A 17,957-nucleotide genomic window follows, 5' to 3' on the forward strand; every position below is an offset into this window, starting at 1 on the left:
CACCGGGCTGGAGCCGCGGGAGGCCGCTAAGCTAAATGAGACAGGAAGCACGTAATTAAATTAGATACAGAGCAGAATAAAGACATCTGAGTACACATACGTAGCTGGGCTCAGAGGCGATTGCATAACCTGAACGAAGAGCTCTGCAGTAGAAAATATTGCAATGACTACATCCCATGCTGGAGAGCTGCCCATCCTCAAACCTCCCTTACCCCTTGAAGGGGAGAGTGAAAAAACTGTGAGAGTGAAAAAACCTGGCCTTGACGGGGAGGACTCTGCGGGAACAGCCCGATCCCGTGACCCCATTGCCTGGGCACAATTTCCTACAGCTTTGTGCATCCTCTGGCTGAGCAACCTTGGTGCCAAGATGCAGCCTTTGGTTGAATCTTTTCCTTTAGGTTTAAAAAGGTTTTATCACCTGGGCTGGTGATAGCCAGGGATGAGCGGGGAGGAAGGAAAGGGACGAGGAGTTTCCATTGTTTCCATCCTCTCTCCTGCTTTTAGTCTCTTTCTACTCTTTCCACCTCTGGTTCTAGGTAGGATGCCCCTTTATCAGGTGTTTCCCCACACTTTACTCAGTCTTTCACTGAGGCACTCCCCCTCCCCTTCTCCCACCGCAGCCCCAGCAGAATATTTATGACGAAGACACACCAGCAAACATCAGCCCCCGTTTATCCAGCTGCAGACGTGGCAGGAACATCGCTCCCCTCTGCTCTGCTCGCAGCGCCTCGGCTGCAGCGGGGTGCTTGGGGAGCTGCAGCGGGGCCTGCAGAGCGTGCCAGGGCCCTCGTCCCCGCCGCCAGCCCCGGGGGACCCTCCTGCTGCGGTGATGCCAGCCTTGGCCACGCAGTGCGGAGGGTTTGAAGTCACCAGCCGTCGGGATTGCGCTGACTAATTGCCTTGTCCCCCCTTCGCCGACCCCGGCTGCGTGCCCGCGGTTACTCAGCAGGCTCCGCACGTCGGTGGAAGCGAGTCTGTTTTTTCCTCTTATCGAGGAAGCAGTTCTGACTGCGATGCTCAAGGACGAGCCTCCCGCCCCCCTCCCTGAGCACCTACCCAAGCCGTTATCTTCCGCGCTGGCTGCCGGAGCAGCTTTTGGTTGGCTGGAGGCCGGCGTGGTGCTGGGTACCCTCCCAGCCCTCCCACCCCATATAAACACAGCTCCTCGCCGCTTCTCCAGCACACGGCAGCGGCAGCAGCGGCGCAGGTGCTGCCCCAAGGAGCTGATGAGCTGCTGGATGCCTCGGTGCCCAGCTCTCAGCATGTGCCGAGGGGTTGCCGCGCTTCCCATCACTTGCCTGGAAAGGTAAGGGGCTTTGCCATGCCGCAGGGCTGGGAAGCAGAGGATTAGCTGGAAAAGATGATCCTAACGTCGGAACAGCTGGGCCAGCCTCCACCGTTGTGGCTGTGGTGGTGTTTTGTTAGAAATCTGGGTGCAGCCTGCAGAGAAACACGCAGCCAGGGAAGGCAGCGTGATGTGCTGTGGCTGCAGCTGTGAGGCTCCCCTGGAGGGGACGCAGAAGCTAAAACGTGCAGAGGGGATGGAGGCTGGGCAGGGCTGCCCCGTGTCGCTGTGTGCAGACGCACGAGGTTTGTTTTGCTGCCTCCGTCTTCGCAGAGCTCGCTCCAGGTTGGCAGCGGCACTATTTTTGTCAGTGCTCAGTGACATCCTGCCAAACATGGCTACGAAGCCCCACGCCGCTGCCTTGACATTTAAATGCTTATTTTTGTCTGGGTGCCTTGGGATGCCTGCAGGAGCTGCAGCACACAAATAGCAGTGGGGCTGTGCGCTGCCTCGGGGGCACCCAAGGGAGAGGAGCCGGGGAAGCAGCAGCTCCCGCCCTATTGCCGCAGAGATGCCCGGCAGGGGTGTGTCTGGCTCCGAGGTGGCACAGGAGCTGTGCTGCCACCACTCTCTCTGGCTCTTGAAGGCATGGGGTAGATGGACGGTGCCACCACCACCTCCACAGCATGGCAGCTCCCTCCAAACAGGGGAGCAGCTGCAGCAGCAGCACAGCAGGAGATGCTCCCCCTCTGCCGAGATGAAAGCGACCGCTGTCATTTTCCCAGTGTGCTGAGAGCAGCGTTGCGTGGCTGGGAGGGCGGAGAAGGAGCCGGGTTTGTTGGTTAATGCTCCTGAGGGGGCTGCGGAGCCGGGGGGGCCACCAGGGCTGCAGCTCTGCCCCATGCACGCACCTGGTGCTACCTGGGAGGCGAGCAGGAGGACGCCTTCCCCTGGCTTAATGCGTTGCTGAGCCTGGTTGCCAGGGAGAGGAAAAAGCAATTTGGGGATTGTTTTATTGCACATGGCAGAAGGTGAGAAAGGAGGTGAAGGAGCGAGAGGGGATGGTGGTGGCGGTCCCACGTCCCCACATTCTCACCTCTCCCCTTCCTCCCTGCCAGAGCCAAGGAACTCAAGAGCCGCCTGGGGATCCTGCTCCACAAACCAGAGCTGGCACAACGGATCGGGGCGGCCGGCAAGCTGCAGCTGGGCTCCAGGCAGAGGTAAGGCAAGTTGGGGGCTCTCCTGGGGGATGCTCTGCCCATCTGTGCAGAAGGGAGGATGCAATGCTGCTCGTCCCCGCGGTCCCACCCCAGCAGGCAGCGGGGCGGATCGTGTCCCAGCTCCACCAGTTATAAAGCCAGACTGGGGGCTGATGCTCTGCCATTAGGCGGAGCGGGGACTCAGCATCAAGCAGGAAAAGCCAGAGGCTCCCACAGGCACTGGTTTCTCAAACCAGTGCCTGGGTCCCCCAGGGAATGCGGACAGCACTGGAAACAAAACACTAAATCTTGCTGCTGGAGGCAAGGCGCCTTCGTGCTGAGAAGCTCTGCTGGGCTGGCACCAGGAAAAAGGGCTCCTCTGAGCATCCTCTAAAGACCGCCTGGCCACAGCTGCGCTATGGAGCTGAGGTCTGGGGAGCCATCGGGGAAGGAAAAAGAAAGGGAAAAAGAAAAAGGAAAGAGGGCCCACAGGTAATGGATACTGGGGTCTCGCTGTGGTGTCCCGCCGGGTGCCGCTGCCTCCCTTCTTGCACTGTCTCATCATGAACTGCTTTAATGAAGCGCTCCCGTCCTTCGCCGGCAAGACGGCAAGCCTCACGTCCTTTGTCTTTTCCAGAGACTCCTCACGAGAGGTGCTCGAGTGGAGGGAATCCTTCGATCAGCTCCTGAAGAGTAAAAGTGAGTAGGGTTTTTCTTTTCTCCCCTTGATGAGAGTGCGTAGGACATATGCCTGGAGTCAGTGTGCGAGGAGACCTGGTCTCCTCCTCGATCTAGATGTGTTAGAAATTCAGCAGGTGCCCTCCCTGCCCTGGCAGAGCTGACACTCAGCCAGACTTCACCCTTTCCTCCTGGCCGGGTGCTTTCTGGGGGGCACGAACGCTGTCTCACAGCTTCTTGGGCCGGGAGCAGCAGGGTGGACATGGTGAGCTGGTGGTGTGTACCTTCAGGTGGGGTCACCGTGCCATCCCCAGCCATCCCCAGCATGCCTGCTGCTGGTGCAGCCACCTTCACGCAGGCTTTATTTGCTCGGAAAACATTGCTGCCCTCTGTCTGCCTGTCCTGTTCCTCTGGGGATGGCTCTTACGCTGGGAGAAAGCATCCAGCTGCTTTACTGAACTGCACGCATCCATTTTCCCCTCCAAAATTCACTGTACATCTGGTGATGCACAAGGGTCCTGTAAGGTGTTGTTGGTGCCCAGCAAGGGGACCAAATCTGAATAAAGAAGCAGTTGTCTACCTTAAAGTTATTCCACGGCAACAGATAGTCCTTCTTCAGTGCTAGTCTGGGGCCAGGCATATTTTTTCCAGCATCTATTACGCGCTGTGAAGGTTAGCAAGCATCTGCAGCTTTGTAACGCAATAGAGACATGGCTCTCCTGCTGCAGGCACTCTTCCATGCTACAGAGCAACTCGTTCCCCCTAAATCTCAGCCGAGAAATAAAAACAAAGCCATTGCTGCTCGGTTCCTGCAGGCGTACTCATACCTCAGTGGATTTCTCCATCGGTAGAATTAGCTCTTTTCCGAAGCTGTAGAGAAAACACTCTGAAGACTCATTACAGAAAGGTCAGATAAATAAAACTTGTCTGTGGGAAAGGATTTTATTGGAGTCTCGAGGCCAATTAGCAGAGGCTCACAGGGTGGAATTTGTCCGGAGGGAAAGGAAACCCGCAGATGCCACAGCCTGGTCTCCCGGGGAGAGGCTGGTTAGGCAGTGCCGCATCCAGGAGCCCCGTTACCTCCTGAGTGCCTTTGTCCCCTTCATCCCCTTCATCTCCTTCGTCCCCTTCATCTCCTTCATCCCCACTCACCACTTCTGTCTCCTCTGTCCAGACGGGGTGACCGCCTTCCACACCTTCCTCAAGACAGAGTTCAGCGAGGAGAACCTGGACTTCTGGCTGGCCTGCGAGGACTTCAAAAAGACCCGGTCGAAAACCAAGCTGGCCTCCAAGGCCAACAGGATCTTTGAGGAGTTCGTCCAAAGCGAGGCGCCCAGGGAGGTGAGAGCCATTCCTGCCTCTGCGAGGTGGTGCTGAACAGAAAGGGGAAGGGGTAAAATATCCCTGGGGGGTTTGTTAAGTGCTCTCTCAGCTCAATGGGAAGATTTGCCCTGATTCACGGGAGCTTTCTAACCAAATGTGGCACCCCAAAATGAAGGGATATAAAGGTTTGGGAGTGTCTTCACCCTCGCTTGGAGAAGATAGTGTGGGAGGGAGGTTAACGCCAAGCTAACGTTTGTGGGCTCTCCTTCCCTGCAGGTGAACATCGACCACGAAACCAGGGAGATCACCAGAAAGAACCTCTCGGGGGCCACCTCCGCTTGCTTCAACGAAGCCCAGGCGAAGACCCGCACCCTGATGGAGAAGGACTCCTACCCCCGCTTCCTCAAGTCCGCCTCCTACCAGGACATGACCAAGCAGGCCGCCAGCCGCGGCACCAGCAAGCGCTTACACACCTGACCCGCGCCCGTGCCCGAATCCACCTTCAGGAGGGAGGCCGGGAGGGGAAGCCCTGCCATTTCGGCAGGGTGCCCGGCACCTCAAGCGCTTCTGCTGAAGCTGCCGTGAAGAGAAGCCTTCCACCCCACCGCCGCCACCGCCACCGGGGCCGCCCGCGGGGCCTGCGAGCGGCGGGCCTCGAGTTGCGAGGCCAGGGGACAGCACAGGCCTCGCGGTGACGTTGTTATCCCTCGCTTAAGCTGTTTGACCCGCAGGTTGCACCTGGTCTTAGGTCACACGCATAACTTTTTATTATCGTTATTATTTATTTTAGCATTGTTATTACGATAACGTATTTATGAGAAGAGCACTGCTCGAAGCATGCACACATCCCTTGCTCCGAGGAGCTTGTAAATTAATTTATTTTAGATATTGCCCCACTTAGCATGCCTCCCACGGCTTCTGTATAATAACTTCAAGAAGAAAAATGGATTTTGTAGCACGACCACGGAGCAAGGTACGCGAATAGCAGCGGGGAGAGCTGCGAGTGGCGGACTGCTAGCAGGGTCTGAGGTTTCCTGAGAGCATGGAGGACCATTGATGGCCATAAAAGGATGCTTTGCAGTTCATTCTATTTCCTTTTTATTTTTATTTTTATTTTTTCCCCTTAAATAGAGCTCTGTGACCAGCATCTCAGCACACGGGCTAGCAGCTTGTCCTATGCAGAGAATAGCGATGTAGAACAGGCACTTTGAGTGTTGAAAACTTAGTTTGTAAACACGTGGGAGAGAAAAAATGGGGTTTTCCCCTGATTTGCAGTTGTGTCTGGTGTTTCTTTGGCTGGCAAACCGGTCTGCAGCCAAGGACTTCCAAGAACCAGTTTGGGGATGTTTTTTTCTGACTCTTCCCAATTCTACCTCTGAGTCTTGGTGGGTCCCGGCTGCATTTGCAGGGCCATTTAAGATGTTTTGCTATTTATTATTTATTTTTACAACTGGAACCACCTTCGTTGTGTTACTGAGGTAAATGATGCACAAAGGTCCATTTTTGTTACTAATATAACATTGTCATGACAAAATAAATTGTAAAGAGGACAATGCTGTGACACCATGTTTGATTGTGGGCTTTTAATTTATTTTTGCATTCTGATTGCAGGGGGTTACAAAGCACACAACATAAGGAAAGCTGCTGGCGGTGCATGGCTTGAGGCATGTTTACGGTCACTTTAAAACTTGCAGTGTGAGAAACACAGAAAGGCAAAGGGGAAACTTGAGAAGAGTAAAACTTCCTCTCGGCATTTGGCTCATTGGAGAGAAATGAGCAGTTCACCAAAGGATTGCAAGCAAGAGTTAAGTTCTGAATATATTAATTGCCAACGTGTTTAGTACTGTTTATATCGCTCACCCTTTTCTGAGTGCGTTTTCAGGACTGCAGTTCACAATACCCATTTAATATCAGTAGGACACGGTTGACTTTTAAGCACAGGAGGGTTCACGTGAAGGATGCTTTGACTCACTGTCATAAATAACATTAGATTTAGCATTAATTCCGCCAACGAGTGAATTATTTTCCAGGGGGAAGCACCTGGCATTAGAGGGAGTGTCATAAACCATCCTACCCCCGGTGCAGCTCTTGCTGCCTCTCAGGTCTGGGATGCTTTGGGGCGGTGTATCTCGGAGGTGCTGCTGCCCCAGGTGAAAGCCAGCCCAGGTGTGCAAAAATACACAAGCTCTTCCCAGACCTGTACCCTACAGTTGCCACCCACCTAAATGGAGGAAGATAGATTAAACTGCCCATTTTATCTTTTATTTGAGAAGGAAGAAATGAGGTGAAAGGTAGCCAGGATGTATTTAAATTATCCAGCAAGAATGACTCAGTGAGAGCACCGAAGCAGCACTGAATCAGGCAGAAACAAAATTACATTCTTTTTAACTGCAGGGTCTGACTAAAAAAATAATTTAAAAAATAAATAAATCTTGCACACCTTGAAATTAATTTAAACATGATTTAACATTCAAAAATATTCAGATTGGCCAAACAAAAAAGGTGATAAAAATACTTAGCCAAGAATTAAAATATTTTTGAGATTTCTTTAGGAGGAAATCTGGGGCTGTGTCCACTCTTGGTGCCCTGTGAGCCAAAATGGCCCAGACTGCATTTTGGTCTTGGTGGTAGCACTGAGACCTTTACAGCTGGCACTGGAGCATCTCCTTTGCAGCTCTTTTCATTTCACGGAGAGAAAACTCCATTGACAAAACCAGAGAAGCCCTGCTTGCGTCCAGCATGTCCTCTGTGATTGCTGTCAAAACCCCGTGCTAATATAACAAAACCTTTAAAGCCTTGGGAAAAAAAAAACAAACAAACCGCAGACCTGCCTTGAGAACCAGGAGCTGAAGTCTCCCATAAACCACAGCCGAAGTTTCCCAGGGTGGAGGCAGTGAGTTTGGAAGCAGAAGGGAAGATTTCAGATGTGGGGAGCCAAGGCAGGCGCTGCCCCCAGGCGCGGCCCATACTTGCTGTGGGGCTGAGTTTCCATGAGCTGGGCTGCGTGGGGATTTACTGCGTGGAAAGCAATCAGCAGCGTGCCTGAGACATGGCTTGCTCCGAGGGTTTCAAGAGATATTGCCCTGAGCAGCACCGTGCTCCAAGCATGTTTGCACGCTTGTATTCTCACTGTGCAGCTACATATGTGTGGGACCCTGTGAAGGCATGTATTTGGGCAGGCAGCACATGTTGGTGTGCAGATGCTCTCTGTGTGCACACGTGGGGGCAAACTGATGTGTCATTGCATGTGTTCATCCAGTATGTATTTTTTAAAAGACAGTCTGCAAATAAATGTTATAAAATGTTGCTTGATTTTTATTTTTGTTTAAGGAAGCTCACCGGCAGAGGGGATGCACTGAGGTATTGCACATACTGCAAGCTGTGTCACAGTGCTTTGCCAGCCTCTGCGCCAGCTGATGGGGAGGGAGCAGCTGCACTGCACTAATTCCCAGCCTGCTGCCTTCTCCTAAAGCTCCAAAAATCCCATGTGATGGGTTTCCTTACGGCTTACCTCCCTTCCCCATACACGCACAACTAAATGCCAAGTTTTCCAACCCTGCCCTGCTGCGTGCAAGGATTCCTGCCCCCACAGTGCCTCATGATACAAAGTGAAAGGCAATATTGCTGCTTCCTGGCATTGCAGGGGTGTTGAGCACACAGCTGAGCTCTGCAACCCCGTGCTCCAAGCCAGCTCTGATGTGCTGTAATCTGGGCACAACCTGCGGGGAAGGGCACGGGATGAGAAACAGCTGGGAGAAGCACTGCTGGGAACCACCTCCAGCTGGGAAAATGCATTTAAGCTCAGGTAGTTGCATGGTGGCTACTGTGACATCTTTTTGGGTGATTGTGGATGCCTTTTGAGGAGCTGCTCTGCTCTTCTTGCCCAGGTACTGGGGATGGTGCCCTGCTTGGTGGGGTCTCTGCACACCTGGATGTTGCCCTTACATCTTCTTGAGTCTGCTCTTGCTGTTGGATGTGCTGACCTTTTTGTGCTGGTCAGGGTTGAGCAGCAGCCCAAAAGGCCGGCAAATGCAGGTGAAAAGTGTAACAATGCTCCACTGCAAAATGAATCTTGGTCAATGCTCCTGTGTTCCTAGCTGTCCCCACAAAGGCTTGTGTCACATCCTTCCGCAGGCTATTTTCCAGGGCTGTGTTCTAGCAAGCCCCAGCAGCGTGGCCAAGTATATAAGCCCCGGGTTATTCCCATTTAGAAATATAATAAGGAAGCAAGCACAAGGAACATGAACAAAAAAAAAAAAAAAAACCATCCTACTATTCATAGTTTCTTTTAAAAATTATTTTAACTTTGGCAGGCAGTTTTTATTGTCATGATTCAGCTCATGGTTTTGTGGGTGGTAGCCAGTGCGTGGATGCTGCCTCAAGGGAGGGTTGCGACATGGGTGAATATCCATCAGCACGGAGGATGAGGAGGGTCATCTCCTGAGCCCCTGTCTTGCAGGGGGTAAGCAAGCACTCTGCAGAAGCTCCTATGCTTTAAAAAGCCTCTGAGACCTTTCTATTCCCCAAAAATTGCCCAGTTGCACTTAAACTTATTGTTGTGCAAAAGCAATTTGGATCAGGGAGGAGAGATGGGGAAACGCAGCTTTGCTGGGGAAAAAAAAAACCTGGGGAAAACCATGCTTTGCTCTGGGGAAGCCCTGATTTGCTGGCGTACAGATGCACAACAATTCTGCCTGATGGCTGCAAGCACCTTGCTTCTGGCTTTGTGCTGGCCCAGCTGCAGGAAAAGTTGGGAAAAGCCCTGTAGTGATGGGCTGCAGGGTACTGGGGCACAGCCTGCTGTGGTGGTGTGACTTTTGCAATGTTTTCCTTCCCTGAGACCAGAGGGAGAAGGTAAATCACAGCAGGTGAGAGCAGCAGCTCCTTATAACTTGGTGGCCGTCCCTCTTCCTGTCCCTTGGCTGATCACAGTCATCCCTCAAGCGAGAGGCTTCCCTGTCCTTAATTTGGCTTCTCATTTCCGTTATCCTGATGCTACCCTAACTACTGTCGTGCCGCACAGCGTTTGCAGTGTGGTCACCACAAAGCTGTTTGTTTGTCTGGAAGGCATCCTGAGTCTGTTCTTCTGCCTTGCCTGCAGTTGTATTTACAGATTTATTTTTTGGGAGCCATTTCTGATGGCATGTCTGTCAGAACTGGCTGCCTTCCATCCTTCCACCATAAGATAGGGAGCTACTTTAAATCAGCTTCCTGATGGGAACTTTTTTTTTTTTTTCTGCTTAGGTGGTGTTGGTGTTATGTATTGTTACCTGGATTTTTTAATCACAGGTTGCATGGGTCAAAGGACTGCAACACATCCCCGCTATGAGTCAAAGGTGGCTCTTCAGAAGGTGATTCTGAGCCTTAAATTACCACTGCAGCTACACGAAAGACATCCAAAATAACGATCTTCGGCAACAAAACACACTGGCATACTGGGAACACAACAAAGTCACTGGACAAGAGCCCAAACTCTGCTCTGGTTGGAGAGGGTGGTGTCATCGTTGGACAGCTGGCCTCACAATCCTTGCAATGCACCCACCTGCTGGCCTACAGCCTGTGAACAACAGGGCCACGACAGTTGTCCATAGTCACCTAAAATTCTGTTCCCTTAGGGGAAGAGGAGAAGAAGCTGTGCTCGGTGTCCGGCAGGCTATCTTGGGGGCTGTTGTAGGAGAGGAGGAAAATACAAAAGGTGATGCTGGGGTGAGAGGCACCAAAAGGATGCAGGGGGCAGCTGCCTGCTTCCAGCACAGCTCGGGTACGGAGCTGGGGCACGGTGATTGTCTGGGCGAGATCCAGGAGCTCGGCTGGTTTGGCCATGAGGATGGATTTACCAAAAGGTGTGGAAAAGCTTCGACCAAAGACCTGTACTGGTGCATTTAACATCTCTGTGCTTTCTGCTTCTGAAACGCTGCTGAGAGAGGGTTTGCAAGCCTCTCTCCTGTGCTGAAATGTCCCCAAACACCCCTTCCCTCCCCGCCAAAAACCCCAGCCCTCCCCACAAGCGGATGAAATGTTCCCAGGCACTGCTCTGTATGGTGGGAGGAGAAATTGTGCTTGCAATGCTGCTGGGAAAAGCTGCTCCCTGGCTTTGGAGTTGCTTTAAGCTGCTGTTGGGTTTGCAGCGGGGCAGGGTTCGCTCTCCCCTCCTGCCTGGGGTTGGTGGCCCTGTGTGACTTTGCGTGTCAGCCAGTGCGCAGCCGTGTCTGGCTGCAGGCCAGTGGGAGGGAACCAGCCCTTCGTGCTTCCTTGGGCAGGGTGTCTGCAGCTCTGCCTCTTGGTAGGAGGAAGCAGAAGCAGAAAAAGGGGCAGAACAAACGTAAACCTCCGCCTCGGACGCCTTCGCCTCCACCCCTTTCCCTCTCCAGTTCTTGCAGGTTCTCTGTGCCGGCGGTGGTCCGAGGTAGGTGAGAGCATCCGTGTGTCCCCTGCTGTCTGCAGCCCCTGGCCGTGCCGGGGGGATGCTGTGCTGCTTTTCCAGCCCGGTGCCACCTGCTGTGCTCTGGAGAGCCCTCGTGCCTTCTCCTTTGCTCCCGCCCACACCTAGCTCTGCCTTGTGGACCCCCCAGCTTCAAGGAGAGAGCGGGGTGCTTTGGGTCCTCTGAAAGCAACAATTTATTTGTCTGCATACAGCAAAAGGCATGAGAGTTAGATGCACTGTGTTTCTCAGGAGTAACTAAATCAGCGAAATACGGTATTTGTTTGCTGCTTTGTGGTTTGGGGGAGGCGGGGAGATGAAACTATGCGAAAATAAGATGTCTGCCTTTCCCAAGGGTTACAGTACTGTGAATTTACGCTTCTTAGTTAAAGCTGCTCTGCCCCTTTTCTGATTTGTTTAGATACGTTACGCACGGTTCTGCATGTCGCGTATGCAAATGCCGGTTTCTGCCTGCCTGCTGTGTTCTCCCGATAACACCACCGAAATACCAGGTAACCCACAGCGAGCCTGCCCCGGGGTGCAGGAGGCAGCCACCTCGCCCAGCATGGAGGCTGCAGATGGCCTCGCCTCTGAGCTAAACGCTGCCCTGAGAAACTTTGAAAGAGAAAAGGTGCTGGAGCTGCTGGCGGAAGGGGCAGACGTGAACTCCAAAGTGGGCAGCGGCTGGACACCGCTGCAGAGCGCCGTGCAGACTGGGGACAAGGACCTGGTCCAGCTCCTGCTGGACAGGGGTGCGTGTCCACACGCCAGGAAGGACAACGGTGCCACCGCCTTTACTGCGGCAGCGATCGTGGGAAGCGTGGAAATCCTGGAGCTCCTTTTTGGTTATGGGGTTGATATCAATGATCGTGACAACAACGGCTTCACAGCTTTCATGGAGGCTGCTTGGTACGGGAACGAGGAAGCCCTGAGATACCTGCATAGCAAAGGGGCAGACGTGAATATGAGGAGGGTAACCAGTGAGGAGAAGAAGAAACTGAACAAAGGGGGTAGGACCGCGCTGATGGATGCCTGTAGGAGGGGCCACTTCTCAATTGTAAAAACCCTTGTCCAAGAGATGGGGGCTGATCTGAACATTTGTGACAATGAAGACAGAAATGCCTTGATCCATGCCCTCAAGGTCCGTGAGAGGAAAACATCTGAGGTTATCTCTATAGTCCATTTTCTGCTGGACTGTGGTGTTAATGTCAGATGCAAAGATGAAAGTGGGAAAACTGCCCTCATCCTAGCTGTTGAAATGCAGATCCCGTGTTTGGTGAAAGCTTTCTTGGACAAGGATGAAATAAATATTGATGATGCAGATGAGGACGGCAAAACAGCACTGATGGTGGCTGTGGAAAAAAATGATTATGACATTGCAGAGGTGTTGTGTGAAAAAGGAGCAAGGACTGACATTGGGGAACTTATTGCTATCGCAAATAGGAACTATGCTAATAAAATGCAACGTCTTCTTCGCAAGTACAATGCCAAGTATGTCCCAGCAAGCTACGAAAACTGGGAGCCAAAGAGCAAACGCTGGAGGAGCCAGCTGCAAAGCCTTCATAAAATATATCGGCCCATGATTGGCAAACTAAAGGTATTTCAGTATGTCCGTCAGAGAATTCAGAGCACCTCCTGGGGTGGCATCTACCTGGGGCTCTACGGTGGGACAGAAGTGGCAGTAAGAATACTCCTCAGTGCAGAGGGTAGCGAAGAGAAGGAATTCCTCGACCAGTGTGGTGACTGCGAACATCTACTGAAGCTCTTCCAGTTTGAGAAGGAAAGAGGCTACATGTACTTGTGCTTCCCTCTCTGGGAGAAAAACCTTGAAGAACATCTGCAGGATCCAGAAGATGAAAAGGATTACAAGGGCATCCTGAAGATGATCTTCCAGGCAGTGAGGGAGCTGCACTCCCTTGGGTTTGCTCACCGGGCTCTGCATCCCAGCAACTTCTTGATAGGTTGTTTTGTTTTCTCACTATTTTTGTTTCGCTTTCCTGTTGCCTATAGTTTAGAGAAGGTGCCTCGTAGCTCTCTAACAGCCCCTGCCCCAGGTCAGGTATGAAACACCACTGCAGGTATCTTTATGCAGAATGGGATGTCTGTGGCATTTGTTCTCTTTGGGTAAGTACAGGTGGGCTGCCAGACAGTCCTGGGGGAGCGAATAGATCAGCTTGACATGCCTCATTAGATCTGCCTGCCTTGCCAGGGCTTTGTGGGTAGCTCAACTCACAGCAAGTCTTTCCAGGGATGTCTTCTAAAGAAGGGCCCCATACAGAACGCGGTGACAAACTTGCATTAAGGTTCTCTGCCATCACTTGTTGATATTTTCTCTTATTTCCTCAGATTTAGCTGGCAAAATTTACTTGGCGGATTTTGATAACAACAGAGACTTGATTGAAGGCAAAAAGGAACTTATAAGCTCAGACTTAGAGGTAATGGTAACTCCAAATCAATAAATGCTTTCAAATTTTGGCTACTTCTGATATCTTCTTTCACTGTGAATCCTAGGGGAAGCCTTTGTGCATCCTCAGCTAGAAGACTCATTGGTTTTTGGGCAAGCCCATAGAAGAGCAAACCCCACGTGAGAATGGCAGTGATTAGGATGCAAGGCTGTGGCTGGTGCTGGGACCTCCCCAGATACCTCGGGAGCAGGATTACAGTGCCTGACCCCTCTGTCTTTGTGCACACAGCTTCAGGGTTCCCGTCTGTGTTTGTGTACTTGTGCACGCCTATAGGTGCGTGTCTACACGTGCATTCTGCTCATTTAGAAACATTGCTCCCACTTTTTCCCTTTGGTAAGAAGCTTCATGCGTCTTGGGTGTCAGCAGTGATGTGTTTCCTTGCAGGACCTCAGCAGGCTTGTGCTGTATGTCTTAGCAGGGGGTAGGAAATCCCTTTGTGAAGTCAGTATCGAGGATTTGGATGCAAACTCCCCAGATTACGAGGAGGCTCTGGACCTTCTAGAGCGCCTGACCTCTCACGATGACCAGGGATGGGAGGGTCTGAGCAAACACCCCTATTTCTGGAGCAAACAGACGTAAGTCCTGGGAGTAAAGGAACGTTCTTGGTATGGGATTTGCCTGTGGTGCTGGAGACAGCGATGTTCTGATGCAGCTAACAAAGCTTCTTGTTCCACAGCAGGTTCAACCTCCTGAAGAGTATCTGGAATAAAATCAAGGATCACCAAAGGAATAAAGGTCCTTTTAAAGCTCTTAATACTTGTAGTCCTTACCCATGCTGGACTGAGGAGGTAAGCATCTTCTCTTTGGATCAATGTGAGGCTTGTGCTAGCTATCCAGCAGAAGCTTTCCCTGAGCATTTCACAGGCTCTGCCTAACATCCATAAGGAGGAAAAACTAGCCCCATGCAGATACAACCACAGAATATAGAGGTGCAGTGTCTGCACAGACCCTTTGACTTCCCAGATCAAAATAAGTGGTGGTGTTCATGCAGTGCACTCCTATACAAACGTAAGGCATCCATCCTCGTAGTTGGGGATAGTGGTTTAAGGGCAAACCTTCAAGGGTACTTATTGGTGACCCCTAAGACAGGAACCTTTGGCCCTTGTTGCCAGCAAGTTTCTGGCAAAAGCGTTTGCTTTGGCTCAAAAGCAGTGAAATTGGACCTGGTTTTGCAGGTAGCATCCTGGAAAGGCGTTGTGCATAGTGTGAGATCTGGCAGGCGTGGTTCAGCAGGGCAGCCTGAGTGTCCCTCAATGGTCCCGTCCTCCAGACATGCATGGAAATCTGCCATGCCATGTTGGCAGTCCTAATATAACGTCCTGCATTGACAAGGCAGGAGAGGAAGCCCTTTGCAGAGTCAGGGGTTTGCACGGTATGTGTCCTGTGGAGTGAAGTCTTCTGCTCATGCTGGCAAACCTACTTTGAAGTGTCACAAGACTTATCCACGCAAGATGATGCCTCTGCAGGAAGGCAGCAGTTGTGATAAGTGGAGGCGTGTGTGCTACTTCCATGGTGGGGAAAGGTAGGGAATAACCTGTCAGCTTTTTTCAGATTCATCCAGAGGTTCTGCGTAACATGGAAAAATCCAGTTATGGAAAAAAGTTCTGTTATAAAAACGATGTCACAGACCTTCTGAGGCTCATCAGAAACCTGGATGAACACCCCAATAAAAGGTAGATGTTTGCATCTTTGCGCCTGCGACACCTGTGTTGCTGGGGCCCCCTAGGAATCTGCGAGAGTCGGTCACTTTGAGAGCAAAATGTTCTTCAGAAGGGAGGACGTAGCCAGGATGTGGGAGAAGTCCCTTAAAACACAATTTGTTAGGCTGTCTCCTCTAGCAGTGGTGTGGGAGAGATTGTGTCCTGGCAGCTAGCAGTCTGATCAGTCCTCAGAACGCCCCTCCTGAGGGTAAGAGTAAAGTTTGCTCACAGGACTAGACTTGAGGTTTTGAAACAAAATCTGACTCCCAGACTTGTTCTGTGATGAGGGACTGTATCTTTATATCTCATCTTTGAGAAGCCTCCTTGTCTACCACGCTGCTGTTTTCAAAGGGCTGATGGTTACTGTGCTGAGGTGCTCCGAATGGGTCAGGAGGTCCTGCTAGGAGGGCCTGACTCTCCAACCCTCTGCAATCACGGGCATCTTACCCCTGTGGTCGGCGGTCCCCGTGACGTGGTGGTGTTAACCCCGAGCTGTGGTTTCACTGAGGCCGGTGGCCAGCACAGCTTTTCTGTGAAGGTACAGGTGGAACTAGGCAGATAGAGGTGCTGGAGAAGTGGCAAAAAGATGGAGCCCGGAACTTGGGGAAGGGAAAAGTTACAGCTCAAGGATTTGTAGGAAATCTTCCTGCTTTATCAGCCTCTGGAATGGCTTTTTCTATGTAAGGGAGGAACCAGGGCATACTGGACTCCCTGGGCGTGCTCTAAAAGCTTCATTTTTGTTCTGTTTCAGGATCGATGAAATAACAGGGGACTATGCTGAGTATTTCCTGAAGCATTTTCCAGCACTGACCATTTATGTCTACAACTGTTTACGCCGGCATCCCAAATACAGCCACTTCGTAGACATTCAGGACCCTCCTCTGTAAGAGGCTGTTGCCTCACATCGCATGGCTAATCCCCACTTGCTCTGCCTCCTTTTATTCCCTATTTCTTCAGCTGAAAAAAGAGTTGAAGAAATTGGGTAAAGAGATGGGAGAGAGCACTTGCAGGTACAGAACATGGAGAAATGAAAGGTGCTTTGGAAGAAGTGGTTGGTGTAAGGACAAGGGCTTGGGCAAAGAGGCAGGCTGAGTGCCAGCCCAGGTCCCCTGTGATTCCCTGTCCCCATCTCCCTGATTCTTACAGAGAGCAAGAAGATTTGGGACAGACCCCATATTCCCAATCCATGCAAGAGGCAGGAGTATTTCCAAGTATTCCCAAGTATTTCCAACCAGGGACTCTGATGAAGGAGTTTCCTAGCAGGGAGCTCTACAGATGGCACTTATGAGCCACCCTTGTACCCCTGTTGAGACATGAATTCCCTCCTTCCACTCCTTGAACACAGCAGCCAGAAGCAGAGATGCTGTTGGTGCCTGGCCCTGCTGTTCATATGCAGCAGCCTGGAGCTCTGCTACTGGGGCTGAGCAGCACAAACGCATTTCTGGAGCCTGGTGGCATCCTGATGGCCCAAGGGCTTGTTTGTTTCTCTGCCAGCAGTTTTCCAGCTGTTGAAAGGATTTTTAGTGTGTTTTTTTTTTAACTGATTGTTGTTCTTTCTATTAGTCTATGCAGAACCAAACTGGGAATAAATTTGGAAAAATGTTTCCTACACATTTATGAATGAGGTCCCCATCTCTACCTGAGAGAGGAAGGCAGTCCAGAGCTCTGCTGGGTGCTGAAGGCTTCCTCTCCTTGGAAGTGTACAGTCCCTTGTGAAATGGGCTGGATAGTGGATTTTTTTTTTTTTTACTTTGTTTTACTCCTGTGGAGTGAGGGTGAGGATCTCATGGATGAGCAGATGTGCAAAGATGAGCCTCAGTGCTTACATGTGTGCAGAACTCAGAGTGGATGTGTTTGACCTGCCTCATTGACAAGCGAGTGGCTGTCAGAATGCATCACGGAGCTCTGCATCCCTTTAGCTGTGTGTGCTTACATTTTTATGCAGCTGCAAACCAGCAGGCAGGGCTGTGTGTGAGCCTGACTGCAGGCTGCTGTGCACCTTGTGTGTGTGTCCTGGAAAATGCGCTCTGGCCCATGCTGGTTCCTCTTGCCACTGTCTTGATTTTTTTCCCCTATCTTCCCTGCTGTTTCTTTCATCTCCCCATCTTTCTCATGGACAGGAAGCAGGAGGACACCTAGAGATGTGTGCCTGGGGCTCAGCCCTCTGGGAGCAGGGTGCATGAGGTGAGGCCATGGGCTGGGCTCCTACAGTGTCTTACAAAAATTCCACGTTTCCAGTCTGCCGCAACCTTTGTGCCCTCTTGCATCACCCTGCCATGGTACCAAAGGGCTGTGACTTGGTAGCTCTGAAAGGCTGTGAAAAGCCCTCCCTGGAAGTGGAGAGCACTCCAGGGTGCCTAAACCAGAGGCCCCACATCCGTGAATCCTTCTGAGGACGAGGTTCAGCTGGGATTACACTACAGGGACAGTGCCTTTAGGGCTGAAGTGCTAGTGCAAGGCACGTGAAAACGCAGCTAGCTTTGGGGCTGGAGGCTTGGGGCAAAACCAAGTTGCAGAATCAAGTTTTGAGGAGCTGGCTGGTTTTGCAGCTGGCAACGGGAAGCCCCTCACTTACAGAAATGTTGGACTTTGGGTTGGCTTGTTTGATTCTGCAGAAGCCAAGTGTTGATAATCATAATGGACAAATAGGAAATGTTATCTCCTGCCTTAAATACACCTGTGCTGTTGCCAGGATGCAGCCTTCTAGGATTCGAGGGTTAAAGCATAGCTAAAAATAGATTTCAAGTTACATGGCAGAGCTTGCAGGGGTGGAAGCTGTGAGAAGCAAGGCGTGCTAAAGGTCCTGGGCTATTCTTCAATGAAATCATGTCCAAAGTACGCTGGGGAATTTTGCAGCTTCCTGGTGGCACGGCAGAGCCGCTCTTC

General features: G+C 51.6%; 2 protein-coding genes across 2 annotated transcripts; both read left to right on the forward strand.

The window, feature by feature from the left end:
* The first annotated feature begins 1,226 nt into the window (after nucleotides 1-1,226).
* On the forward strand, nucleotides 1,227-4,962 carry RGS16 (regulator of G protein signaling 16). Its single transcript, XM_035537858.1, has 5 exons — nucleotides 1,227-1,306; nucleotides 2,404-2,505; nucleotides 3,122-3,183; nucleotides 4,337-4,503; nucleotides 4,762-4,962. Exons 1-5 carry the CDS (start codon nucleotides 1,227-1,229, stop codon nucleotides 4,960-4,962), a joined length of 612 nt encoding a protein of 203 aa, XP_035393751.1.
* A 5,744-nt stretch (nucleotides 4,963-10,706) lies between these two features.
* On the forward strand, nucleotides 10,707-16,687 carry RNASEL (ribonuclease L). Its single transcript, XM_035537172.2, has 7 exons — nucleotides 10,707-10,891; nucleotides 11,328-12,867; nucleotides 13,253-13,341; nucleotides 13,756-13,946; nucleotides 14,048-14,159; nucleotides 14,923-15,044; nucleotides 15,823-16,687. Exons 2-7 carry the CDS (start codon nucleotides 11,349-11,351, stop codon nucleotides 15,956-15,958), a joined length of 2,169 nt encoding a protein of 722 aa, XP_035393065.1. The 5' UTR covers nucleotides 10,707-10,891; nucleotides 11,328-11,348; the 3' UTR covers nucleotides 15,959-16,687.
* The last annotated feature ends 1,270 nt before the right edge of the window (nucleotides 16,688-17,957 follow it).

Source organism: Cygnus atratus, chromosome 8, assembly GCF_013377495.2.
Source record: "Cygnus atratus isolate AKBS03 ecotype Queensland, Australia chromosome 8, CAtr_DNAZoo_HiC_assembly, whole genome shotgun sequence".
NCBI lineage: Eukaryota > Metazoa > Chordata > Aves > Anseriformes > Anatidae > Cygnus > Cygnus atratus.